The sequence below is a fragment of the Geotrypetes seraphini genome, chromosome 1, assembly GCF_902459505.1.
Source record: "Geotrypetes seraphini chromosome 1, aGeoSer1.1, whole genome shotgun sequence".
NCBI classification, from domain to species: domain Eukaryota; kingdom Metazoa; phylum Chordata; class Amphibia; order Gymnophiona; family Dermophiidae; genus Geotrypetes; species Geotrypetes seraphini.
In genome coordinates, this window is record NC_047084.1 from 518,921,530 (window position 1) to 518,949,258 (window position 27,729).

The 27,729-nt window shown below is 42.1% G+C and overlaps 1 protein-coding gene across 1 annotated transcript in view; it reads right to left on the bottom strand.

Moving 5' to 3' along the window:
- Positions 1-27,729, bottom strand: part of CHSY3 (chondroitin sulfate synthase 3) — a 464,490-nt gene that overhangs the window by 428,629 nt on the left and 8,132 nt on the right. The window contains 1 exon segment of the mRNA XM_033928965.1: positions 27,379-27,662. Within this exon segment, the coding sequence (XP_033784856.1) occupies positions 27,379-27,662 (284 nt within the window).

Below are 27,729 nucleotides of genomic sequence, written 5' to 3' on the forward strand. Positions count from 1 at the left end.
CTGCCTGAAGGAAAGCTTTTCAAAACCCAGACAAAGTGCCGGGTTTCGAAAAGCTGTCCGGAGAAATCCGGACGTCTGGTAACCCTAACTAACATGTACTTATCAAAGGCAAAAAAAATGGCTTACTGCAGGGCCTACTCAGGCATCTCACGGTAATGTCTGCATGTGAACACGCTACCCAGGCACTGAAATCTTAGGGGGCAGAGTGAGCGTGCTCTTTGCTAATTGGCTAGTGCCGTTACATTGCTCAAAAGAGGAACACAGAAAAGAAATACCAGATGAAACTGAAAGAAATGAAGAGAGCTATACATCTAGCGAAAGCACAAGTAGATGAACAAATAGCTAGACATGTAAAGAGGGGTGACAATTTTTTCAGGTTATATTAGTGAAAGGAGGAAAGCTCAAAATGGAATTGTAAGACTGAAAGGCGCTATGTGGAGAGTGATGAGGAAAAGGCAAACATGCTGAACAAATAAGTCTGTGTTCATGGCAAAATATCCTGTAGAAGGGCCACGACCGATTGACAAAGGGTACATTTGAGAATTCATAGAAGAACGTGCTCGTGAACAACTTGAAAAACTGAAGGTGGACAAGGATATTGAGGGAGTTCAGAAATATTCCAATGGGTCATTTTAAAGATATGTTTAATACATCTTTGGAAACGGGGGGGAGGTTCCACAGGATTGGAGAAGAGCAGATACAGTCCCTCTTCACAAAGACCAGAGAAGAAACGGAAAACTACAGGCCAGTAAGCCTTACTTCAGTCACTGGAAAAGTAATGGAAGCACTGCTGAAGGAAAGGATAGTGAATTTCCTAGAATCCTGTGTGTTACAAGATCCGAGGCAACATGATTTTTCCAAAGGTAAATCGTGCCATTTTTAAGGCGGCTGACAATGATGGCGCTGTATATAAAATCCGGGTATGGGTGCCTACTCGGGAGGGGGGAGGGCTGGCAAAAAAAGAGAAGAGAGGAGTGAGTGTTCCAGCAAAGATGACTGGAGAACCCAGCAGACTTTAGGTTGGTGGAGGGGAATTTAGGCTAGTGAAGGAGAGGAACCCGCCAAGCTGCTTGAGTTGTGTCCCAGTGAGAGTACTGCCAGAGAGGCTAAAAAGATAACTGTTACTCCTTTTGAGGTTTTTTTTGTGAAAAGGGTTTTGGACTATTTTGTTTCATCTTTCTTCCCTTTACTTTGATTGCTGTAAATACAATTTGAGGAGATTTTACCAATAAAAGTGACTTTTTAAAGAAACTTACTTCCTTGTTTGTGCTGTGTTCTTGAAAGGAGATAAGAGTAGGGTTACCAGAAAAAGGAGCTCCAGAAAATTTTTCAGTATTTTTTTCAGTATTTTAATGTTTTATGTATGTAGGGTTTTTTTCCTTCCCACTTTTTGCTTTCAATGTTTAGCATTTATTTCTGCATAGGTCTCTTTTAAGTTATGGCGCTTTGAATTTTCGTGCCTTTCTGACGTCAGAACTGACGGCTTTTTAGATCCGTGCCTCTTTCTTGCATTTCGTGCACTTGTTTGATTGGAGGTGGGCGTCTCCTGACGCAGCATGGTTTGTGAAACAAGGATTTGCATATTCTCTTGTTAAGAGATTGAGTATAACGTTGAAGAGACCAAAGAAGTTGTTTTTGAATTACAATCGTCAGTTGAACTGTTCCTGTGAAACTGCACAGTACGGTTAACATTAAGTCGTGTGTGCGTGTACTAAACCGTCTACTGTATGAGTGTGTTAGTATGTAGGGTTCTCTTCTTCAGTTAATATCTGCTCCTCCTCTTCATATATATTTGATGTTCAGTGGTCATTGAAGGAACTGTTAAACACATTAATTTATGCCCGGTCTTTTTTGCTAGAGCGTTTTTCTCCTGCAAGGTAGGAGTTTTTACCCTCTAGTTGTTTTCTGGAGCAAACCTATGATAGGAATATACTTTTTAGTAAAGTTTTTACTTCCTGAGTCTTTATCCTTTGGATATTGAGGTCTAATTTGTAATTGAACCATCAGTGCTCTATCCTCATTCCCATTGGACACTAAAGAGCCAAGACACTTTCTTTTTCTTATTACTTCCAAAAAAAGGAGGACAGACACACGGGTTTTACTAGAGAATGACACGGTGGCGGTTTACCCGCGGCTACCGCTTTTAGCCGCGGGTAACCCGCCAAAAACGGGGAATGAAAATTAGCAGCCTCTGCGGGGACGGGGACAAGGCCATCACCGCCCCGTGGAGCGGTGAATGGTCTTGTCACCGCAGTGAGGCATAAAGGATCGTGCAGTCCCCGAAGCCCCCACCCGCCCACCCGCACGCCGGCTCGATCATTTAACCAGCTTCCTCTCTCCACTTCACCTTAGTTTGCCGGCTTTCTTTTTCGGCAACCGGAACGCTTTCAAAAGAGCCGCGCATGCGCGGCTGCTCAGTATTCAATCTTCTGCTCTGACCCAACCGGAAACAGGAAGTTGCAGCAGAGCAGAAGATTGAACTTTGAGCAGCCGCACGTGCGCGGCTCTTTGAAAGCATGCCGGTCCCCGAAAAAGAAAGCCGGCAAACTAAGGAGAGCTGGAGAGAGGAAGCTGGTTAAACGATCGAGCCGGCGTGCGGGTGGGGGCTGCGGGGACCACATGTTCCGGCTCACACAAGGAAGGAGGAGGTGAAAGGGAAAAGTTTCTCTTCCTTGGAAATGTGGAAGGCAGAGTGGGGAGAAGACGCTGGAAGGGAAGAAGAAGACAGAGCCAGACTATGGGGGAGCGGAGGGAAGAAGATGGGTGCTAGACCAATTGTGGGAGGGGGTGAAGGGAGAGGCACAGTAACAGAGCAAATGGAAGACGCAGAGAGAAGACACACAGTGGATGGAAGGAATTGGATGAGGAGATGTGGAAAGCAGAAACCAGACAACAAAGGTAGAAAAAAAATTCTATTTATTTATTTATTTTTTGCTTTAGGATAAAGTAGTATATTAGTTGTGTTGATAAAAATTTATAAACAAAGCCTGCCAGCTGAACATCTCTTTCTCTAGTTCAGCAGCAGGAACCTTGATTTATAAGAAAGGAATAAGCTAAATATTGCAGTACTAAGGCTTATATGGATGCTGCGGGGATGGTGACGGGGCGGTGAATGGGATGGCAGTGGCGGTGACGGGGCGGTGAAAGGGATGACGGTGACAGTGACGGGGCGGTGAAGGGAACGGCGGTGACGGGGCGGTGCAGAGGATGGTGGGCCGGGGACGGTGCAGTGACGGGGACAGATTTTTTTCCCCGTGTCATTCTCTAGGTTTTACTTCAATTGCTTTCAATAGAATAAAAACCTAGATGTCTATGCTCCCATTCAAGTATCACTCACTCATACATAACACCCTCCCCCCCCACACACATATGCAGTTTTTTTCTCTTACCTCCTTAAGTATTTTCATTAACAATACAGAAAAATCTACATTCAGAGAAGAGTCATAGTATTCGTCACACTCTGGAGTGAAAGTTGGCAGAATACCACTTAATGCCCAATTGGCACTAACACTTGTTAATGGAGCATTCAGGCACTAAAGTTACAGAATGAGGGAGATACCAGATAAACTCCAACAAAGACCCACCACAACTATCAACCCAGCAGTTAAAGCTTAATAAAGTAGAAATGAATAAAGCAATTAAAAAATGGTAGCCAAAACAGCACAATCCTTCATTAAAACCATCTTGATGTAGACCACCTTCTCCGTCATAACTAGCAGCCCAAAGACTCGAGTGACATATGTATCAAAGTTTTCAAGATGAAAGATTGGGCGACACGTTGACGAAATGGATTGGGAACTGGCTTGAGGGTAGGCTTCAGAGGGTAGTGGTGAATGGCACCCCCTCCGAAACGACGGAGGTGATCAGTGGAGTGCCACAGGGCTCCGTCCTGGGCCCGATCCTGTTCAACATCTACATAAGAGACTTGGCAGAAGGGCTCTGAGGTAAAATAACATTATTCGCTGATGACGCCAAACTAAGCAATGTAGTGGCCAAGAGTACAACAGACAAAAATTCAATACCCGACAACATGATGCACGACCTACTACTACTGGAGCGCTGGTCTAGGTCCTGGCAACTCAGCTTCAATGCCAAAAAATGCAAAGTCATGCACCTGGGCAGCCAAAATCCATGCAAGACTTACACCCTAAATGGCGAGATCCTAACAAGAACTAAAGCAGAACGTGACCTAGGGGTGATCGTCAGTGAGGACATGAAGGCTGCCAATCAAGTGGAGCAAGCTTCCTCCAAAGCAAGGCAAATCATAGGTTGCATACGCAGGAGTTTCGTCAGCCATAAGCCTGAAGTCATTATGCAATTGTATAGATCCATGGTGAGACCACACCTGGAGTACTGTGGTCAATTTTGGAGGCCGCATTACCGAAAAGATGTGCTGAGACTAGAGTCGGTCCAAAGAATGGTCACCCGGATGATCGCGGGTCTCAAGGATCTCCCGTACGAGGAAAGGCTGGATAAGTTACAGCTCTACTCACTCGAGGAACGCAGAGAGAGGGGAGACATGATCGAGACGTTCAAGTATCTCACGGGTCGCATCGAAGTGGAAGAAGATATCTTCCTTCTCAAGGGTCCCACGGCAACCAGAGGGCACCCGTGGAAAATCAGGGGAGGGAAACTGCACAGTGACACCAGGAAATTCTTTTTCACTGAAAGAGTGGTTGACCGCTGGAATAATCTTCCACTTCAGGTCACTGAGGCCAGCAGCGTGCCTGATTTTAAGGCCAAATGGGATAGACACGTGAGATCTATTCACTGAGTTAGGTGGGGAAGGGTCATTGCGGTGGGCAGACTAGATGGGCCGTGGCCCTTATCTGCCGTCTATGTCTATGTTTATGTTTCTATGTAAAGAGCAATCCATTGATCTAGGACAGTGATTCCCAACCCTGTCCTGGAGGACCACCAGGCCAATTGAGTTTTCAGGATAGCCCTAATGAATATGCATGGAGCAGATTTGCATGCCTGTCACTCTCTCATGCATATTCATTAGGGCTAGCCTGAAAACCCAATTGGCCTGACGGTCCTCCAGGACAGGGTTGGGAACCACTGATCTAGGATACAAAACTCCCCTCCCTTCTTATGTACCTGACATATTGCTTATGCCAATACTCTAAAGGCCTCTTCTATCAAAATGTACTAGCAGTTTTTAGCGCAGAGAGCCGTGCTGAATGGCCCTTGCTGCTCCCAGCGCGGCTCACCACGCTACAAACTGCTAGCACAGTTTGATAGAAGAGGCCCTAAGAGAAAGGGATCTGGAAGAGAAAGGCTCTGATGCTATAAACATGTGATTGTGCTTGTCAATCATCTACTAGATGCTGTTTATAGAATCGTGCCTAAGCAGTTGTAGGCATTAAAACCTTAGGCGCACTCCCATTTAGGCCAGGGGTTACAGTGGGGTGTACGTACATAATTTCAATTAACACTGCATACTCATGGCATAACAAAGAAAACACTCTTCATACATGATATACCCTCCGTCAGAGACATCAAATACAAAAGCATCGTATAAGAATGTTCTCAGTGGTGGAACTCCCTTTCAAAGGAATTAAAACTAGAAAAGGACACCAGAAAGTTCAAGAAAGGAATAAAGATCATCCTTTTCATAGACCACTTTAACTAATAAATAGCCAGGGGGAGGTGTAAAAAAGAGGAGGAAATAATGACCAAACCCCCACTTGAAACACGATCACGACAGGATGAACACAGGAAAATTCACAAATGCAAAGTATATGATGAATAAAACACAGATGATAGAAGTATCATGCACATACATAAAAGGAAATTAATTAAGGTATAAATATGTATGATAATTGTAGATATAGGGTAACATTATAGAAACTCATAAATCATAGCATAACACCATTATTGAAGCTCAAGCATTGTAACATTTTCACTTCCCCCTCCCCATTCACGGTTTCAGTAATCGTGATTTCACATATTCGCAATTTTGGGGGGAGGGGGAAAAAAGAAAAAAAAAAATCCATCGTTAAGTCTTCCCCACGCCATCCCGGTCTTACCTGGTGGTCTAGCGGGCTTTCGGGGCAAGAGCAATCTTCCTACGCTCCTGCCCCGTGCAGATCGCCATTAGGAAATAGCTGTAGGGAGTTCCCGTCGTAGTCTCGAGAGACTATGGAAACTCACAGCAGCCATTTCCTAATGGCAATCTGCACGGGGCAGGAGCGTAGGAAGATCGCTCCTGCCCCGAAAGCCCGCTACACCACTAGGTAAGGCCGGGAAGGCGGGAGGGAGGCGGAGGTGGGTCAGAGCCGGATATTCACAGTTTTTCGCCTTTCGTGGTCCAGCTCTGCCCCTATCCCCCGCAAATCCAGAGGGAGAAGTGTATATAAAAACTCATATACTCTATCTAAAGCATAGTAGCATCATTGCTGAAGCTCATGTATCATAACACCTAATATATAGAACCTATATAGAACCTAATGCAGGGGTGGGAAACTCCAGTCATCGAGGGCCGAAATCCAGTTGGGTTTTCAGGATTTCCCCAATGAATATGCATGAGATCTATTTGCATGTACTGCTTTCAATGGATATTCAGTGGGGAAATCCTGAAAACCCAACTGGATTCCGGCCCTCGAGGATCGGAATTGCCCACATCTGAGCTAATGTAAACCGCTCTGATTTGACTACCCAGTCATTAGTAGCGGTATAGAAGCTTTCAATAAACATGGAATCACATAAAAACAGAGTATAACAGCATTTCTTCCCAAGCAATTCGCAGGGAACAAGCCTTATGGAGTGTCTGCAGTTACAGAAACAGCCAAAGTGTTCTGTAAAGAGCTGTTTCTTCAGCTTTCTTTAACATTTACCAGTATCCATTTCAGCTCTTAATTTCTTTGGTCGTGTGTTCCACCACACTGAGGCCATCACCGGAAATATTTTTTTTACCCTTATGTGCTCAAATTTAATATCTTTAGAGGAGGGGGTTCCTAACAAGAGCTCTTGTCCTGAGCATAGGGCCCATGTAGATACATTTGTGTAGTCTGCTGAGCACATATTGTGGTTCCTCTAAATCAGGGGTATCCAACCATGGCCCTCGCCAGGTTGGGTTTTCAGGATTCTCCAAATGAATATGCATGAGATCTATTTCCATACATTAGCAGCAGTGCATGCAAATAGATCTCTCGCAAATTCATTGGGAAAAGCCTGAAAACCAGACTGGATTGCAGCCCTTGAGGACCAACATTAGACAACCCTGCTCTAAATGAAGGACTTTAAATGTCAGCAGCAGGATCTTAAATTTCACTCTGCTTTCGATCGGAAGCCATTGCAGCTTTTGTAACAAAGGGACTGCACTCATCTGCCTTGTTTTTCCTGGCAGGAATCTTGCTGCTGCTGCATTTTGCCCTGTTTGGATCTGCCGTGTTCGATACTTTGATAAACTCAAGAGTTTATCTGCAATAGTCAAAGACAGAGAGAAAAAAAAGAAGCAACCTAAATTTGTCATTGCCTTAGCAGAAAGATAAGGTTTCAGGCCTCTAATCCAGTACAATGACTGTATGTATTTTTTACGATACGCTGCACCTGAACTGACATATCAAGATTCAGGTCTAACCATACTCCTAGGTTCCTCACCCCATTTACCACTGACTCTACTAGGCAGCCGTCCAGTATGAGCTGGTATCTTGGACTCTGACCTCCCCATTTACTAATGAGTAGTGGTTCTGTTTTGTCTTTATGACCAACCCATTTGTGTTAAACCATCCAAAACGTTTTTCCAAACCTGTGTTAATCCTCTAATTAACCCCAGATGTGTTCACTGGGATAATCAACTGAACGTCTCCTGCATAAATGAAACATTCAGGATTGTTAGTCTGGCCCCCGTGGCCCCCACAATATTAGGTGTTAGGGGTTATGTGAGAGGCGCCCTTACAAACGCCAGGTCCCAGGTTCAGTTCCCTCACTGAAGATTCACCAGGAAGTAGACTCAAATAAGAAGCACAGCCAGAATGATTGCTTAAAGAATATATTATAGAAATAGTCTTACAGAAAAGCAATATTCAGAAGCATTACCATTAAGCATTACAATTAAGGAGAGAGCAAAGAAGTTTCCCTGCCTTACAAAGTTCAGAGGCAAAGAGACAGAGAAGCGTGAAGTTCTAGGGAGAGCCAGAGAGAGAGAGAGAGAGAGAGAAAGGGGGATGGGGTGATGGTCTAAGTTTCGGGTTCCATAGATAAAGAGAAGGATAGACAGAGAGATAGCCAGAGAAAGAGAGAACTTCCTGTGTGTTGCAGAGAAGAGGCTATTATAGCTTGGAATCTTATTCTGAATATAGAAACTATTGTATGTCCCAGTATCTTTCTGTTTAGAATTTGTAAACTGTTTGAAACAATGGTTAATTTAATTGATAAGGAAGGTGTGATACTTGCAGGCATGGTAGATGGGATTAGTCTCTGGCTTCTTTGTCCCATTCAAGCAGCCTATATCTTCTTGATAAACAATCCAGTCTGGCTGGATGTTTAATGTATGTGAATTCTGTGCAGAAGCACAGAATTCTGCATCAACATTCCAGAGTCAGATAATTTCCCATAGGCCTTTGCTGACATTAGTTCTGCCAACTGAAAATGCTGAATGCTAGCAATAGCTATGCTGACAAACTTCACCAATGATATTAGGAATATGGCGCACCCCTGACGGACTCCTAGATCTGTTTCTCTCCAATCACTCATTTCCCCCTTCCATTCCGCTCTCAACATCCTATTGGATAAAAATGATTTGATCCATGCCAAGACCATTCCTTCCAAGCCTGTCTCCCTACATCTCAGCCCCAGGAGCTCACGTTATACTAGATCAAATGCTACAGAGAGGTCTAAGAACACCAGTAGCACATCCTAACCCCTCGCCTGGTGCTTTAGAGCAGAGTCTTGCACCACTACCAGAACAGTCTCTGTGCTCAAATGTCATTTAAACCTGACTTTACTTGATCTACTTTAGAAAACTTTTCGAGGAAGGATGAAATCTGTTGTCAAGCCAACTTATCCACCAATATCAATATCTACGGCTGGTTTGCTACGGGTGTGTAGTTTGCAATATTCTCAATATCTTTATCTTTGCTCTTCAATATTGGCTTGATCACTGAGTTTTTCCATTTATTTCAGACTTACCCTGATTTTAGTGAGTGAATAATATGTTCCATTAGAGCATTTAGCCACAGATCCTCTAGGTCTCTCATCAAAAATACAGGGCAGTTCTATAACAATGAAGGACCTGGTTTAACCCTTCTTAGCATTTTCTTTCCGATTCATTAACCATAAGAACATAAGAACATAAGACTTGCCTCTGTCGGGTCAGACCGGAGGTCCATCGTGCCCGGCAGTCCGCTCACGCGGCGGCCCCTCAGGTCCAGGACCTGATAGTGCTCCTACCCTAAAACTCAGATATGCTTTTCACTTTTGTCCTGTAGTGTAACCTTCTATCTATACCCTGTAATCCCCTTCTCTTTCAGGAAGTCATCCAGTCCCACTCAAACTCTTCCATCCTATCTTCTGTCTCCTTCCGAATCATATTTAGCTGTATTCTGTCACTCAGTCTGTTGTCTTTCTGTAATGTCCCTATCTTTTCCATAAAGAAGCTTTTAGTCGTTCCGATTCTTACCCAATAATCCATGGACTACCTGAAATCCATTTTTTCATTTCTTATTTTCCTCAGGTAGATCCTATAATAGCATGCCAGGCCTTCCCTAAGGTCCCCTATTGCCTACATTTCCTCCATATTCTTTCAATTAGCCTCTTCTCTCTCCTTTGATGGTATAAAACCTCCCCGACATTCGTAGTTTTAAAGGGGCAACTTCCTCAAGGCTATTATCAAGGACACACTGTTCCATATTCTCATTAATTCTGGAAGATACATGTTTGCTGTTTTGATCTGTGCCAGATTTTCCTTCAGTTTGTTTCGAATTTTATCTTTGTCTATAAAGCCTCTTCCCATTTTTGCAATCTTATCCTTCCCACTCAATTTCTCTGTCTTCAGCTCTTTTACAAGGAAGCAGACCAGGTGATGATTGGAAATGGGCTACATACCGAAGTGTCTTCTTTCCTAGCAAATAGTAAGTCCAAAGTATGAGTGTGCCTAAGTTAAACCATGCCCAAAACCACCCAGAATCCATCCCTACCCACGCCTAATTGCTGGTAGGTGCCTAGGCACAGACACCTAACTTGATGGCGTAAACCAGTGTTTTTCAACCTTTTTACACCTATGGGCCGGCAGAAATAAAATAATTATTCTGTGGACCGGCATTGGTCTGTGGACCGGCAGTTGAAGAACACGGGGCTAAGTCGTGGGCCAGACCCCACCCATCTCTACCCAATCTCCACCCCAGACCCCGCCCCCCTAATAGTACTAATTGCACCTTGCACTTCCAGTGCCTCATCTGGAAGCCTTCCCTCTGACGTTGCAACGTCAGAGAGAAGGCTTCCGGTTCAGGCACAGGATGCCCGTAGGAGACACTGCCCGTGGCTTTGTGCACTGAATCAGTTAGGAAGAGGGAGCTGGCTCGAAGATAACGCCGCATCGATCGCACCGTGGACCGGCGGTTGAAGAACACTGTTTTGGGCCTGATGCACGTGTTGGCCCCGTGGACCGGCAGGAAATTTCTGTGGACCGGCACTGGTCCATGGACCAGTGGTTGAAGAACACTGGCGTAAACGCCATTAATTTTTAATGGTTTTTTAATTGTTTTAATGGCACTTTCAATTATCAGTGCCAATTAAGAAAATTAACCCCCACTTTTACTAAGCCACAGTAGAGGTTTGTACCACAGCCCAGAGTTAAATGCTCTGACATTGATCTGACGGTCATAGAATTTCAATGAGCATCGGAGCATTTAGTGGTCCAGCCCACAGTAGAAACTTCTACCGCGGCTTTGTAAAAGGGAGGGGGGGTAAGTTAGGCACCAATCTAGGTGCCTAACTTTAGGCGTCATTTATAGAATTTGGGCTGTAATGTATTAATAATGCAAAAGCAGCAAATTTTTTTTTTCAACTGAAAGGAAGTTTTAGACCAAGAGGTCAGGATATATGGTTCAAAGGTGATAGACTCAGGAGTGGAGGAAACATTTCTTCACACAGAACTTGTGAGGGATGCATGGAACAGAGGACTACAAAACAGTAACAGATTGGGATATGCAATCATTAACATGCATTTGATTCATTTAAATGCCTTTGGGCTTTTTTTTTTTCAAAGTGGTGCTATCAATTCACCTGTGCTGAATGTGAATAAGCCCTTGGGAATTGAATGGACTTCTTCACATTCAATACGCTGCTAATCAGTAGTGCCACTTTGTAAAAGGAGCCCTTCATTTTAGTGCATACAAAATCAATTTATCACACATTAACATAACATAGTACTTATTGACCGCGTAACCAGAAGTTCACCGCGGTTTACAAAAAGTTATAAAAGTAAACATGTTACATGAAATAAGATGATTCGTTAAACAGTCAAATATTTAGAAAAAAGATAGGTCTTCAATTGTTTTCTAAAATGGCCATAGGAATGGGTAGTAAGCAACAATATTCGGAATTCGTTGTCATGAAGAGCTGCCTGAGATGCCAAAGTATGATTTAGAAATTTCTTACTCCTGCGACCCTGGACAGATTCAAAATTAAACAAAGGATGAATTTTTCTACTATGTCTGTATGATGCTAAAGAAAATCTATTGACTAAGTAAGAAGGAGCTGTACCAGAACAGCCTTATAACAGAAACAGCCTAGTTTAAACAATATCCGGGCCTCCATTGCCAGCCAATGCAATTCGCGATAAAAGGGTATAACATGATCAAATTTCTTCAGGCCATAAATCATTCTGACCGCTGTATTCTATATTATTGTAAGTCTTGCTAATTCTTTCTTGGTGACTGTCAGATAGATAATATTACAATAATCGAGAAGACTCAGTAGTAACGATTCAACCAGTAATCTAAAAGAGGTAAATTCAAAATAAGATCTAATTGTTCGCAATTTCCATAATGTGAAGTGGCATTTACGCACTACAGCATCTATCTGAGCGTGCATTGTAAGATGCTGGTCTAAAATAACTCCCAAAATTTTCATTGGATGAATTATATACTGAGTTGAATTTATACTAATAGAAGGTTCAGAAGAAATATTACTAGCAGTCGCCACGAAAAACTTTATTTTGCCAGAGTTTAGTTTGAGTTTAAGTTTTTGCATCCAGGAATCCATCTGTTTCATTACAATTTCAACTTTAGTGGTAATCTGGGATAGGGCTGAAGTAAAAGGTATGACAACAGTAAGGTCGTCAGCGTAACTAGATAGTTCTACATCCAGGTTCCTCAAACATGAGCCCAATGTTGAAAAATAAACATTGAATAGTGTAGGTGAAAGTGGAGAATCCTGAGGAACACCACATGGGTTATTCCAGATTGAAGAGAGGTGGGTCCTAAACCTAACTTGGTACAATCTGGACTCCAGAAAACCTCTGAACCAGGAGTAAACATTTTCTTGACGGCCCAGATTATCCAAACAAAGGCGCTACTAAGATCGAATTGAAGCACTAGTGCGCTTTTGCCTTTACTTAGAAGGCTTATTAAATAATCCAATAATGCAGCTATTACCTATGAATTAATGTACATACAATGGATTAGCGCATGTTAAAAAGTTCTAAAATGTGTTAAAAATTTTCTATTTAAAAAAATGTGTTGAACAAAGCAAAACCCAGCTAATTTCAAATTGGCAAATTTCAAAAAATTGGAAAACGTTTTTTTGGCCATGCACATTCCTAGTACAGAGGTGGAATTCGAGGAAGCATGGAACAGATACAGAGTGTCTTTAAATATAATATGAAGATGTTAGATCAAGTGGACAGAGGAATGTATTAGGAATGGGCAGATTAGTCTGATCTGGTGGTCCTAAGTTGTCTTTACCAGACATTTTTTAAATTAATTAGCCCCCTTTTTTTTTTTTTTTACTAAACCGCGATAGTGGTTATTAGCGCAGGGAGCCAGGTAGAATGTCCGCGCTGCTCCTGACACTCATAGAGTTCCTATGAGCGTCAGGTGCAGTGCGGTGCATTCAGTGAGGCTCCCTGCGTGGTTTACTAAAACGGGGGGAAAGGGGGGTGTAGATTTGAACCTATTTCAAGAAAGAGCAACAGGTTAACATGCACATTGCTAAGAATAGTACCGCTATGATTACATGAAATAATTCTACTTTGCAATCTGTTTTAATATCATCACTAAGAGCCTGATAACAACTTTTATATCATTCTTTTAGTGGTGAAACTAACATGCCCTTGTGTCTAGCAAAAAGAGTCAATGCAAGTTTAAGGAACAATTAACAAACTACAGCACATTTAGTTGCAATTGGCATATAAAATGTGCAATACTACTAAAAAAGGATGACATATTTTAACATGATCATAGGTCTCAGGTGCCCTGTTTGACTGTCTTGCTCCTTATAAGACCAGAGGGAGAAACAGCACAAGAAGCAGGCAAGCTTATAATTTGATGGCCTCGGGAAGTCGTGCTGCTGTTTTAATGTGACAGTGAAATGGGCAGGTGCCATAATGATTTACACACCTGGAATACGTTTAATTTTATTGCTACTTTGAGGGAAACTCCACACAGACCTGTTGAAATTACTTTTAATGCGAAAATACATTAAGAAGGCGCGGGGGGAAATGGAACAGAGCAGAAATCTTTACTTTGCTACTCAGTACGGCCCCTCTGTGTTCAAATGAATCAATCATTTATTCCAAAACTAGCTGATGCCCCGGCGTTGCACGGGTATTTAATTATAGCAATAACACTGTAAATGGATTCAAATAAAGATACTTTATAGTGGTGAATGAAATTATTTTTTAACAGCTTGAAAAAAAGTACAATATTCAAATTATAATGTGAAATATTTGACAAAATGAATACATTACAACTAACACAAAACTTGATTATAAACATTTTTAGTTTCACCTCCAGGAGCAAGAACATATAAATTCTTGGGTGAACCCACCCTTGAGCAAGCAACATAGAGTTGTCCATGGGAAAAACAGGGGGATCTTAAATCCACTCCACAGTATGTAATAGTCTGTCCCTGTGATTTGTTGATTGTGATAGAGAATGCAAGTCTCACTGGAATTTGCAATCTCTTAAACTGAAAAGGAAGATATGTTGGAATAAGTGTCATCCAAAAGTTTCAGTATTGATACAACTCAATATGTGGAAACTCAGGTTGAAAAGAAACGCCATGCAGTTTTTTCCCGGTTCAGAATGGAACCTGTGTTCCTAGTTCAGCATATGTGAGTACTCATGTAATGTAATAACATTATGAACTGGGGTGCATGAAGGAAACAGTTACAAACACAGTTAGAACATACAAACTCTATATGTATGGTGTCCGTGGTAGAATAGAAACGATGTCCCTAGTGGTTATAGTGTCATATAAAGTGTTTTATAGTTGGAATTACTGTGAGAATGGCAGCTTTTTACATCCTTTCCATTGACATGAATGGGTGAAATCTCATTTTCTGTTTGTAGCTCTGCCCACGTGTGCAGGTGGGCCGCGAGACCCCCAGAACATATCACCCCAGGTAGTGAGGGATCTGCATACCAAATTTCGTTCAATTCGGTCAAGCCTTATTTGAAGTACTGTGAGAATGGCAGCTTTTTACAATTTTACCATTGACATGAATGGGTGAAATCTGATGTTCTGTTTGTAGCTCCGTCCACGTGTGCAGGTGGGCCGTGAGACCCCCAGAACATATCACCCCAGGTAGTTGGAATTACTGTGAGAATGGCAGCTTTTTACATTTTTTCCATTGACATGAATGGGTGAAATCTGATTTTATGTTTGTAGCTCCGCCCACGTGTGCAGGTGGGCCGCGAGACCCCCAGAACATATCACCCCAGGTAGTGAGGGATCAGCATACCAAGTTTCGTTCTAATAGGTCAAGCCATTTTTGAATTACTGTGAGAATGGCAGCTTTTTACATTTTTTCCATTGACATGAATGGGTGAAATCTGATGTTATGTTTGTAGCTCCGCCCACATGTGCAGGAGGGCCGCGAGACCCCCAGAACATATCACCCCAGGTAGTGAGGGATCGGCATACCAAGTTTTGTTCAAAGCGGTCAAGCCGGTTTTGAATTACTGTGAGAATGGCAGCTTTTTACATTTTTTCCATTGACATGAATGGGTGAAATCTGATGTTCTGTTTGTAGCTCCGCCCACATGTGCAGGAGGGCCGCGAGACCCCCAGAACATATCACCCCAGGTAGTGAGGGATCTGCATACCAAGTTTCGTTCAAATCGGTCAAGCCGTTTTGGCGTGATCGCGGCACATACACACACACACACACATACATACATACACACATACATACCTCCGATTTTATATATATAGAAGATAAAGAGGCAAAAGGCAAAATATTTTCTATATGCCAAAAAAAAATTTAAATAAATAAAAACACAAAGCAAGTGTCATTTGCATTAAAGTCTCCCGGATTTCATTACATTTTATTTTTGATGTCAATTTTTATGTTGGGGTGTTTTTATGTCAACCTTTATGATGATGATTGGATGGATTTAGTTCAGCTCCGCCCCTTGACATTATGTACTAGTATGCACTTCTTCAAGGTTGGAGGAGGGGGACATGTACCTCAACAGCAACACCATCTCCAATCTGTTTGAAACACTTATGCACAAATGCACATGCTTTAAATGGAATATCTATTAAAAGGTCTGATTCATCCAAGCGGGGGAAGAAAACATTAGTGCACTATCTCTAAAGAGAATATCTTCCCTGTTTGCAGGATCTCTAGAAAACCAAAACCAATCTAAGCCATGTTCTTGATTCATATTTCTCATAGTATCAAAATTCATTCTCAGATTTTAAAAATAATGCTAGTAAATCCAGAATTCCAACATATTATAATAGCTGATGCGGAAAACAAACCCAGAACTTCCAGTTTCCTCAACCGCCCTGATATAGCTATTCCATTATTCTAATTTTATACTCTTAGGGGAAAATTATATTAATGGTGCTAAAAATTCAGCAGCAAGAAAAATATTAGCACTGCCTATATTGGGTGCTCTGGAATTGCCCCCCTTTATAGTGTATCTAACGATTAAATAATTATTTTCCTTGGAAAAGAGGGTTTCATCTCCAGAGAGTCCCAGTTGTCGTCACGGCACGGGTAGTCACAGATGCCAGTGAGATGCGGTCAGAGCAGGCTGGGTTTGAGAGGAGGGGGAGCCAGGAGGAGCACGGAAGAAAGGTCCAGGCAGTGATTAGGTCTGGGCCACCCAGAAATGTTGCCACGCTTGTGTGTGGCATCGCATGTGCGCTGTGATGTCACTGATGAATCACAAAAGGAAAAAAAAGGGTATAGATTTAAAATAAACCAATCCTTGTCTAGGCTTAAATTAAAATAACACCTCACTTATTTGAATCAAGAGAAAATATGCCTTACTAAAGATAGTCTCTTATTCTTATATTTCATGAAATGTAAAAAAGTATTTCATTACATTACTCCTGAGCCAATCACCTCTTAACTTCATCCTATGCCCTCTCATTTCAGAGCTTACTTTCAAATGAAAGAGATTTGACTCGTGCGCATTTATGCCACAAAGGTATTTAAACGTCTCTATCATATCGGTTCATAGTCTAAAGCGCACCGACAAACGAGCGCGGACAACTGAGCGCAGGACTTCATCGCACCGAAGAAAAACCTTATTTTAAAGGGCTCTAACGGGGGGTGTTGATGGGGAACCCTCCCCCCCACTTTACTTAATAGAGATCGCGCTGGCGTTGTGGGGGGGCTTGAGGGGTTGTAACCCTCCTCATTATACTGGAAACAATGTTTTCCCTGTTTTTTTAGGGGAAAAGTTAAGTTTTCAGTATAATGTGGGTGGTTACACCCCCCACACCCCCTAACATGGCAACGTGAGGCAGCACAATCCCTATTAAGTAGAGTGGGGGGGGTTCCCCCCCACAACCCCTGTCAGAGCCCTTTAAAATACGAGTTTTCTTTGGCGCGATTAAGCCCTGCGTTCAGTTGTCTGCGCTCGGTTGTCGGCGCGCCTTTGTCTTCGCATGCTTTTGACCCGTCACCATCATATCTCCCCTCTCCTGCCTTTCCTCCAAAGTATATATATTGAGATCTTTAGGTCTGAACCCATATGCCTTATGACGAAGACCACTGACCATTTTTGTAGCCTTCCTCTGGACTGACTCCATCCTGTTTATATCTTTTTAGAAGCTGTGATCTCCAGAATTGTACTCAATACTTTAAATGAGGTCTCACCAGTGTCTTATACAAGGGCATCAATGCCCTCCTTTTTCCAACTGGCTATACCTCTCCCTATGCACCCAAATATCCTTCTAGCTTTCGCCATCGCCTTTTCAACCTATTTAGCCTCCTTAAGATCATCATGAACTATCACAAGCAAAGTCCCGCACCTCTTTTGTGCACCAAAGTTCTTCACCCATTCCCTTGCGATTTTATCACCCAAATGCATGACCTTGCATTTCTTAGCATTAGATTTTAGCTGCCAAATTTCAGACCATCCTTCAAGCTTCACTAGATCCTTCCTCATGTTATCCACACTATCAGGGGTGTCTACTCTATTGCAGATTTTGGTATCATCCATAAAGAGACAAATCTTACCCGATAGCCATTCATCAATACCGCTTACAAAAAATGATTAAAAAGAACAGGCCCAAGAATTAATCTTGAGGCACACCACTGGTAGCATCCCGTTTCTCAGAGCGATCTTCATTGACCACTACCCTCTGTCACCTTTCACTCAACCAGATCCTCATCCAGTCCATCACTTTGGTACCAGGGCACTCAGTTTATTTATTAGATGCCTGCGTGGAACACTATCAAAGGCTTTGCTAAAATCTAAATACACCACATCCAGCGCATTCCCTCTATCCAATTCTCTGGTCACCCAGTCAAAGATATGGATCAGATTTGTCAGACAAGACCTACCTCTAGTAGAATCCACACTGTCTCGGGACCTGTAATCTACTGGATTCAAGAAACTTCGCTATTCTTTAATTTACTTACCACAGAAGTCAGATTTACCAGCCTGTAGTTCCCCGTTCCTCTAGAGAGATGCCACATCAGCCCTTCTCCAGTCCTCCCAATTCTAGTGAAGCATTGAAAAGGTCAGCCATCGGAACCACCAGAACTTTCCTAAGTCCCTTCAGTACCCTTGGATATATATCATCTAGCCCCACATTGGAAGTACTGTACTTATTTTTTTTTTTCTTTTTGATTCTCTTGCAAATCAAGCAGGTGGCAAAAGTCAGAACCTGTATACAGTAGAATCTCAGTTAGCCGGCACCCTCAGGGATTGGTAGATACCAGATAACTGGTTTTTTCCTGGTTAATTGAGAGTGTGTTAGAAACCTTGTCTAACACACTATCAATTCCATCACCACCACCCCTGCCCTGAAGCACCAGCGTGGCAGCGGTCCTGAGCCACAAACTCCCTTGCTCCCTCCCTCTCTATCTTCCAAAGCACAGCAGTCAGCAATAGGCAGGACCTTTCCTCTAATGTGTCGGAAGTGGCACGTCAGAGGAAAAGCCCTGCTGGGGCTGGCCGCAAGCAGCCTGTGCCTCCTGCTGACCTTTGTGCTTTGGGTAAGGAAGAGAGAGAGAGAGTTTGCAGCTCAGGACCGTCGCCTGCTTCTGCCACTTCGGGGCTTGAGGAAGGAAGGGAGAGAGGAGAGCCTTGCGGCTCAAGGCCGCTACCGCACTGGTGCTTTGGGGTGGGAGGGGGGTTGGTAGCTGCTTTGGGGTTTGGGGGCTTGAGGGAAGGAGAATTTGCAGTTTCGGACACTGCTGCTGGTGCTTCGGGGGACATTTTTTTTTCCTTCAGCGATTTTTTGGCCAGTTTTATGAGAGTCCCAGTTAACTGAGATCTGGTTAACCGAGACTCTGCTGTATTTAGAAAGCTGAGATGCTTCATAATCTCAGCCCAGCTCCAGTCCTTAACAGAATCATACTATAAAGATAATTGCCTTTCAAACATAAATCTTTTATAAATAAATTAAAATTTCACCATCCAAATCTGGGTGCATTATTTGTTATTCAGTAATAGAAATGTTCTGCTAGAGCAAGTCATCTGTACAGGGTGAAGGAAAAAGGGTAACCCACTACAGTTGTTTGCTGTTTTCTCAGCAGCCGCTTGGAATTTATTTGTTGTTAGTATCTACATTTATGGACTGAGTGGAATAATGTGGAGAGGGTCATTTTTGATAGGACATCTAAGTCCGACTTTGGACATTTCCTGCAGGATGTCCAAAGTCAGAGGTGGACAAACGACCATTTTTGAAACCAGCAACACCACAAGACATCCAATTTTTTTATTTTTTTTTTTAAAATCGCCTACTTAGATGTCTTGTCTGTCAGGACATCTAACCCTTAGGAAGTCCAACTTTATTCACCATTTTCGACCACAAAACTGTCCAAGTTCAAAACGTCCAAATTCAGACCATTTGGATGTGGGAGGGGCCATCGTTGTAATGGACTGACTACTTAACTAATAAAGCAGTGGGGCACCTTAAAGGGCACTGCTGTGAACTTCATATAAAGGATGCCAGATGTACATCTCACCATATACCCCTTATAATTTATACTGAGCCTTCCAATACTCCCCTAAAAGCTACTATACCCACCTGTCTAACACCCCAATAGCCCTTAAGACTTCAGGAGGCACCTATATGGCTATATAGTAGGATTTTGGTGGCTTTTGGTTGGCTCACACTTTCCACCATAAATGTAGTGCTTAGTGTGGCTTATGAGTCGGGGTTCTCCTTTCTATGACTCACTAACCCACCCACAGGAAAAAGACAAGGTGGATGTCTCATTCAATCAATATAGGTCTTTATTAAGTTGCACTAATGTTACGAGTCCCAACAGGATTCCCATTCCCCCCCATAATTGTGATCTAAGAAAGGGATAAGTCATGTTTCTGTATTTGAATTTTGGTTAATTGGTAAAAAGTTGTTTCTTTCCTTGTGTTGCATGGAACAAGATTATTCTTGTGAATTGATGTGAAAATTCAAATAAATATAAATATATAAGAGTCCCAACAAGAATCCCTGTTTCGGCACTACAAAATAACGCCTTCTTCAGGGGACGCTAAATGTAACATAAAACATTAATAACATAAAAACATCATAAGGACATGAATATCATGAAAACAATATTGTAAAAGCAACTGAAGATCATAAGAAAAACATGACATATTAAAAATGGGCGATAAAGGCATAGACATAGTCCAAAGAATAATAAAACCAATACCAAGCAATTCAAAACAATTTAAAATGACTGTACACTATAAAAAAGAAATGCATAAAACATGTTAAATTCAAACATGACATACTATATGAATAACTAATGCGTTGAATGACAAAATAAATAAAAATGCCAAGAGATAACATGATTAGAACCTACTACAAATTACCAAAGAAAAGCCAGAATAAAGGTATATTAGATCTGGACACCTAATCAAGGCCAACATAGTGAAACAAAAATGTCTGAAGTAAAACCTGGATGATAATTATAAACAGCAAATTAGTCCCAAAACAGATAAACTGACATAGATGCCACTAACTCACCCACCAGGCTACTTAAGACACCTCTGTGAAGCTCTACTAGGTTTCCCATACCAGGTTCTGCTATTCTAGAACTAATTTCAACACAACACTGATGTGGTTAAGTGAACACTCAGACCCGCAGCTGAGGTCCGGTGAAAAAAATCACGGAGCAGCTGTTAAGGAGACCATCATAGTTGTTCACAGTCTCCTCCACCAAACAAAGACTAAAAAACAGCAAATCAAACTTAAACAGAACAAAATAATAAATTTAACAACAACTTAACTTTGAATGGTGTAGATGATAAACATAACTGCTCCGGGCTCCTCCGTTATTCTCATTACCGACCCCCCAACCTAGGTTTCACCCGCTGGCTTCTTCAGGAGGGGTACTAAAATTACAAGATGACTCAAATCAACACTGCACCACACAGCTTGCTTTCTTAATAAACTAAACAGTTTAAAATACTCAATGCACACACTCTCTCAGCGACTTACCGGCACAAACACTCCATACTGCACACACATGTGCTGCTGATGAAGGGGACTTCCCAGCAGGCCACGCTTTAAATACACTTCCCTTTTACTACCTACCACGTCATCACTCCTTATGTCATGAGTGAAAATTATAATTGAAACCATTCAATATCATTGTTTAATCCTGCAGGGGCCAAGGTATGCCATTGAAATATAAATTTCTGCTCCAAATATTCGATAGAGGAATTACAATATACTGTTCTTATGCGTGCTTATAGAGATTCTGGAAATATCACTCAATGTCTCCTTTATTTGGAGCAGAAATTTATATTTCAATGGCATACCTTGGCCCCTGCAGGATTAAACAATGATATTGAATGGTTTCAATTATAATTTTCACTCATGACATAAGGAGTGATGACGTGGCAGGTAGTAAAAGGGAAGTGTATTTAAAGCGTGGCCTGCTGGGAAGTCCCCTTCATCAGCAGCACATGTGTGTGCAGTATGGAGTGTTTGTGCCGGTAAGTCGCTGAGAGAGTGTGTGCATTGAGTATTTTAAACTGTTTAGTTTATTAAGAAAGCAAGCTGTGTGGTGCAGTGTTGATTTGAGTCATCTTGTAATTTTAGTACCCCTCCTGAAGAAGCCAGCGGGTGAAACCTAGGTTGGGGGGTCGGTAATGAGAATAACGGAGGAGCCCGGAGCAGTTATGTTTATCATCTACACCATTCAAAGTTAAGTTGTTGTTAAATTTATTATTTTGTTCTGTTTAAGTTTGATTTGCTGTTTTTTAGTCTTTGTTTGGTGGAGGAGACTGTGAACAACTATGATGGTCTCCTTAACAGCTGCTCCGTGATTTTTTTCACCGGACCTCAGCTGCGGGTCTGAGTGTTCACTTAACCACATCAGTCTTGTGTTGAAATTAGTGCTTGAAGTAAAGAAAGGTGATTAGTAAAAGAGTTATTTATAAGTATCACCTTGGATAAATATATTCCCTTGCTGTCTTTTGATTATATTCTGCTATTCTAGAGACAGGTTTGTACTGTTTCATTCAGATTTGGGGGGAGTAGGAGAGGGGGGTCAATGACCACTCGGGGAGTGGTCATATGGTCGGTTTGGGTACCTTTTGACACTTAGACGCTTTTAAAATAGGTCTAGCTTCTGTCTAAGTTCCATCCAGGATATCTTGATCACCTCAAGATGTCCAAGTATAAGCTCCCAAAGCCAGCCAAGAACATGCCTCCAACATGCCCTCTTTAGTTTTGGACGCACAGAGGCAAGGAAACCTCACAAAATGTCCAGAGAGACAGTTTCGAAAATCAGGACTTAGACGTCCCGGTGATTTAAGATGTCCAAATGATTTATACCTTTTTTTGGGGGTGGGGGGGACATCTTAAAGAGCACTAAAAATGCTTATGAGACTTATGAGCATGACTACCCAGCAATTTTTGCACATTCAAAAATGTCTGAACTGTAAAACTACCATTATTTGAAAAAAAAAAATTACCAGCTTATTGTTAATGACACCACAGTGACCTAGTCTTTAGTCTGGGAGCAATGTTTGAGGTCTATCACAAACTCCACCAAAAGTCAGAAACAATCGAGGAACTCAAGGAAGCACTGCAGAAGATATGGGACAGTCCACCACAGAAGCTATTAAGAACGTTCCAAAGTGACTAAAAGCCTGTATTAAAGCGAGGGGTGGACACTTTGGTCTCCTTTTACAAAGGTGCGCTAGCATTTTTAGCGCATGCACAAGATTAGCGCGTGCTATAGCGCACGCTAGCCAAAAAATTACCGCCTGCTTAAAAGGAGGCGACAGCGGCTAGCGCACCTTTGTAAAAGGAGTACTTTGAGCATTCAGAGTGACTGTGAAATTCAAAGAAGGGTTTACTTTCGAAAGGTAATCATAAACGACTTTAAGTTAGTCTAATAAAATAGATTTTATTTTTCCTTTATCTTTTTGTTTTATTCCTACCTATTACTTTGTTTTAAATAGATTCTGCACAGAGCAAAGGCTTAATACCAATTACTTTCCTGCATTTTCTCTTTTCTGGCACATCACCTTTTTTGAGAGCCAATTCAAATGCATTTTCTCTGTATCATGAGATCATCTCACAAGGTCAAGCATACATTAATACTAAGTAACCCAACAAAACGGACTGAATTATAATTCAAATATTCAATTACCATTTACCCTTCCTAGCAAAATACACTTGCCAGTCTGCCTTTGCCTACTGGTAGTATCTCACCCAGTGCTAAAACACAGTGGGCAATTGATGTTTTGAGAGCTGAAGCTATGAGTCTGCTTATCACTTAAACTAGTGTCTCGCAAATTTTTTTCTGCCTCAACACAGTAAACTCAGGCCCACGTCTGAAGGGCCTCCACGCACGTGTGGACATCGACATGATAACATCACGTACAAAAGAGTCTGTCAATGTTATGAGCGCCTGTGTGCGTAAGGATATAACCGCCCAGACAAGCGTCATTCTTTGACGCGATTGGTCCTAACTTGACAACAAAACAATCAAGGCTTTGTTACCGTTTGATCTTATATTTGCGAACTTGGATTTTCAGCTCTGACAAACATTAAATCGAAAAAAAGAGAACGACTGCAGATGGTGGATGATATAATGTGTGTTTGCTTGTTGACTATTGAGCCGCGTTTTGAGTTAATCAAAAACAAGCACATCCATCGCATTGATTAGCAATTCTATTGTATCTACTTTAGTTTCACCATTGTTACAATTACCCATACATAGCTTAAAGTACTTTAAATAAATAAATTTCAATTTTAATTTTTTTGTTAGTCTTGCAATTTTATAATTTCAATTATATTGTGCTCCATTTAGTGTGCCAGAGCTAAAAAAGTTTGAAAGACACTGGTATAGTGCATGCTTTGAACAGTGCTTCAGAAAAATGCCCATCCCTAATGCTAAATCCATATGCTTCTCTGCACCTAGCGGCTACATGTGTTATTAACTTTTAAAGAAATTACAAAATAAAAAATTCTGTCTATCCTAGTTTCTGTTAATCACACGCTGTTAAGTATTTTACAGTTTTAGGCCTTTAACAGTGTGTCTTCATTTGTCTTAATCAGATCACAACTTGTTGCATTGGTTTCTCAAAACGATCAGCATGCCGACACATGGGAGGTATCTGACAAGCGTTTCCAAAAACTCCCAAATTGAGAAGAAGCAAAGTGTGAAGCATTCCTTTTAGTTTCATGCAACAAAGTTCCACCTTAAAGGATGCCAATGATCTAACAACATTACGCCTTACATAGATTCCTCAACCATGCAAGTGTTTTTATAAAGTGATAGAATTGCATCTGAATGAGTAGACAGAGGCATGGATGTCACCATATGGACAGTAAAAAACAGAGAACCCTGGATCATCAAATCGTACAAGAAAATATCCCAGAAGTACCATAGTTACTAGAAAATATCACGTTGGACCAGGTGTATGAAAGACGCTCTCCCGTTTTGAGACCAATTCTATACAGAGGTGTCTACTTGCAGCCTATAGCATATATTTTTCTTTCTAGAATACCAGCGTACCAGGTTTAATTCGTGTGTAGATATTTAGACATCAGCACTTACACCAGCCATAAAGCTGGTGTACATGATAGCATCTAAAGAGGAAAGTTATCAATGTGGTCTACTGGTAACCCCAGTTATTCGTAAACAGGTCTCATTGCATATGGGATCAGTGCTAAAATAGCACAAATCAGGGGTACTATAACATGTCTTTTTTTCTTTTCTTTCTTTCTTTTTTATTATGTTTTTCAAACAATTATTATGTGTTAACAAATTATACGAGGACGCACAACATATAATGATTCAAAATGTTGTGTGATGGTGGCACCGAGGTACCCTCCTGTTCAAACCCAGCATGTACCCAAAAAGAGGGAGAAAAAGCCTCAGACTAATGTAGCAATACAGAACCAAAAGGTAAGATTGGAGAAGACATGACAGCATTGGAGCTCAAGTCGTCTTTTGTCAGCTAAGTCCTTGAACGTGCCTCCGGGTGACTTTGCCCTTTTTTAAACCTGAGCTGTTCTGTAAGCGAGTTTTTTTTTGCCAGTGAAGGTATCAAAAGCAATTTTGATTGTACCTTTTGGTTCTATACTGCTACATTAGTCTGAGGCTTTTTCTCCCTCTTTTTGGGTGCATGCTGGGTTTGAAGAGCGGGATACCTCGGTGCCATGATCACACAACATTTTGAATTATTATACAAACAATTCTTATGCAATACAATAAAGAATGGAATTTTGAACAATATAATCATATAAAAAGTTATTTTATCAACAATGATTTCAATTTCCCTCTAGCCCACATTTAGAAAGAAATTACCTGAAATTTCAAATTTACAAGAAAAAGAAAAAAAAATCAGGATCAATAGATTAGTAAATAACTAAGCTACAATCCATTGACAATTGGTGTAAACTTTTCTAACTCCTAACTATAAATTCAGGTAGACACTACTTTTGAGATTCATGAAGTTGCGAAAATTGTTCAAGCTGAAGGGAATCCAAAACTATAACATGTCTTAACTGCAGCCCACATTGATAGCTTCACCCCCTAAGTCACAAAACACTACGCATATTTTTTCTCTAATGTGAGCTCCTCCCACTTTCAAACCATGCGCCTTGGCATTTGGGTATAATTTTTTTAGAATAGAGCATAACTGGAATATTAGCATCGACTTATACACATACCATGTTTCCCCGAAAATAAGACAGTGTCTTATATTAATTTGGGATCCAAAAAACACACTAGGGCTTATTTTAGGGGATGTCTTATTTTTTTCATGTACAACAATCATCTCTCCCTTCCTCTCCTCTACCCTAATTCTTCCTCTTTTCTTTCTCCCCTCCCCCCCTATGTGCACCCATCTCCTTGTGCAGAACCCCACTGACCCTCCCACCGTGAGATTGACATACCTCCGCTCCGAGGCCTCCTAAAGCAGCAGGGGTGGGGGTTGCTGAATTGACAAGTCCAATTTTTTCAGCTAATCAGGCAACACTAGTGTCAAGGATGGAATCAGGGAGTGTCGGGGACATTCGGGGGGGGAGGGCTTCGGGGGGTTGATCTTAACTAGGGCTTATTTTTGGGGTAGGGCTTATATTAGGAGCATCTTTAAAAATCATGCTAGGTCTTATTTTCGGGAAAACAGGGTATATGCAGCACTCAGATAATTTATGTGCATTCCTGGCACCTGCACCTTGGTGCTGTCTGTCTTTATAGAATTAGCCCCTCAGGAGTAAATTAAAAAAAAAAAAAAAGTGCATCAAAAATTAGGCACAAAAAATATGGGTGCAAAGTACCAATTCTATAATGGCCATCGCGCACGAAGTTGCTGCTATAGAATAGAGTGTAAGTCAGCATGTGCGCACCTCGCTTTAGGCGCAAGCATTTAAAAGCCACGTCAAACCCTGGTGTAAATGGTCACACTTAAAGTAGGCAGTTGCACACATGATAGTGCAAGACACGCCACCGGACCACTCATGTGCACCTCCCCTTTAATGCCAGTTAGTAACCATTAACATCACTGCTGTTATTGGTACTTAAGGACAATTTATTTCTCATTTAACACTTAAGGGCACCTTTAACAGAGCCGCAGTAGTGAGTATCAGTGTGGCAAATGTAACGCAACCCACTGGAAGTGAATGGGCTGCATCGCATTTGCCGCACAGGAATCACTACAGCAGCTTTGCAAAAGGGAACCTAAGTTAGGTGCGCAATTGGCATAGGCGTAGTTAAGGGGGGGGTCCGGTCTTCCTAAGGGTGCAGCACCCCCTTTGCTCTCCGCCTCCCCTCCGCTTCTCTCCTTGTCATGCACGTGCACTCCTTGCTTCCCCTGTAACTTTTTACTTCCCCGGCGTGAGGTCGATGCCCTTGTCGGCATTGGTGCTCTCTTTGATGTCACTTCTGGGACTCATGCCAAGGAAGTGACGTCAAATGGCGAGCCGACAATAACGGCATGCTGCTCACGCTGGAGAAATTAGAAAGGTATGGGGAAAGGGAACAGGGTGTGCGTATGGCAGGAGGGTAGGGAAGAGGGGCACCACCATCTCAGGCGCCGCTCACCATTATTACGCCACTGACAACTGGCACTGTTCTATAACTTGCACGCTCGAATTTGCACACTAGTCAGAATTTTGGGCATTCAACTATATAGAATTCAGGCCTTTTCTACAGCTGTCCGAAATAACTGAGGCATGCCGGAGCGCCCACAGTTGCTGGGTACATGCAGTTATTATCACTCGATGCATATATCTGCCCAGGGAAATCAAAGACTGCCTCACCTCGTAGGACCAGACGCACTGAGTGCCGCCAAAGCGTCGCACACACCTGCCCACTTCCACATCTTCATGAGTGGTGTACATTTCTCGGAGGCATTTGCCAATGTGTGGCACCATCCTCCGCAGGACCTCTCGACTGAAGATCATGCCTGGTCCTCCCATGCAGAAGTTCTCTCCGGGCTCAAGGCCCAGTTTGCCCAACTCTTCGATATTTCCCAGTCCAGTCTGTCCCAAGTAAAGAGGCTTGCTGCTGTTCAGAGACCGAAGAAATTCCTCCAGCTTGTCACCTGTGATAAGAAAGAAGCACAAGTTAGCCGAGGAGTGCCCGATAACTCACTGACTTCCATGAGCGGA